Source organism: Merops nubicus, unplaced genomic scaffold (genome assembly GCF_000691845.1).
Source record: "Merops nubicus isolate BGI_N331 unplaced genomic scaffold, ASM69184v1 scaffold28273, whole genome shotgun sequence".
Classification (NCBI taxonomy): Eukaryota; Metazoa; Chordata; class Aves; order Coraciiformes; family Meropidae; genus Merops; species Merops nubicus.
The window spans coordinates 1-819 of record NW_008598670.1 but is presented as its reverse complement, the minus strand read 5'-3'; the positions used below and the strand labels follow the sequence as shown (position 1 = coordinate 819).

The window sequence follows — 819 nt, the reverse complement described above, 5'->3', positions numbered from 1 at the left end:
CTACAGTGGGGACAGCAGCATGTCCCCCCTGCCCTCCCAGTCGCGGGGCTTCGGGGTGGGCGAGCGGGACCCCTGCGACTACGCCGGCCCCTACTCCATGAACCCCTCCACCCCCTCGGACGGGACCTTCATCCAGGGGTTTCAGAGCGACTCCCCCGGTTTGGGGCAGCCGGATTTGGAGAGCAAGCACTTCCCTGCCCTCCCCCACCAGCTGGCAGCCCCTGGCCAGCAGACTGTTTTCGAGGCCGGCTTGCAGAAAGCCTTCTCGCCCAACTGCTCCCCAACCTTGGCCTTCAAGGAGGACCTCCGGGCGGGTGACCTCCGGAAGCTGCCCGCCTGCGACTCGCTCAAACACAGCATGCAGGGTGGGGCCCTGCCCCACGCCCCCCACTTGGCTTGCCGCGATCTCCCCATGCCACAACCGCACTACGACTCCCCCAGTTGCAAAAACCCCCCGTACTGGTATTCCCCCAACGCCAGCACCCGCAGCCCTTCGTACGACGGCAAAGCGGGGGCCGGGATGCTGGTAGACTTCATGGGCAGGACGGACCCCCCGTGTCTGAACCCCCACTTGAGCAGCCCGAGCCAGCCCGAGCGTCACCCACCCCTCCAAGGGCGAGAAGGAGCCCTTGGAGATGTCGCGGGCTCACCACCGAGGACCCTACGCTTGTCCCTTGATCAATGACTTGAACATCTCCCCCGTACCGAGAGACTCAATGCTGCAGCTGCAGGACAACTACAGGTACCCCAGTTTTGCACCCCAAGGGCACCCCGTCATGGCCCCCACCCAGAAGAGTGGGTTTTTGGGACCCATGGTAG

The 819-nt window shown here is 65.2% G+C and overlaps 1 protein-coding gene across 1 annotated transcript; it reads left to right on the top strand.

The window, feature by feature from the left end:
• Positions 1–7: 7 nt before the first annotated feature.
• Positions 8–815, top strand: AHDC1 (AT hook, DNA binding motif, containing 1; the record flags this gene model as incomplete). The annotated part of the gene is given in 2 exon segments (XM_008937139.1): positions 8–582; positions 584–815. Coding segments are annotated over 2 exon segments (795 nt in total), but the record flags the coding sequence as incomplete, so codon positions are not given.
• Positions 816–819: the final 4 nt, after the last annotated feature.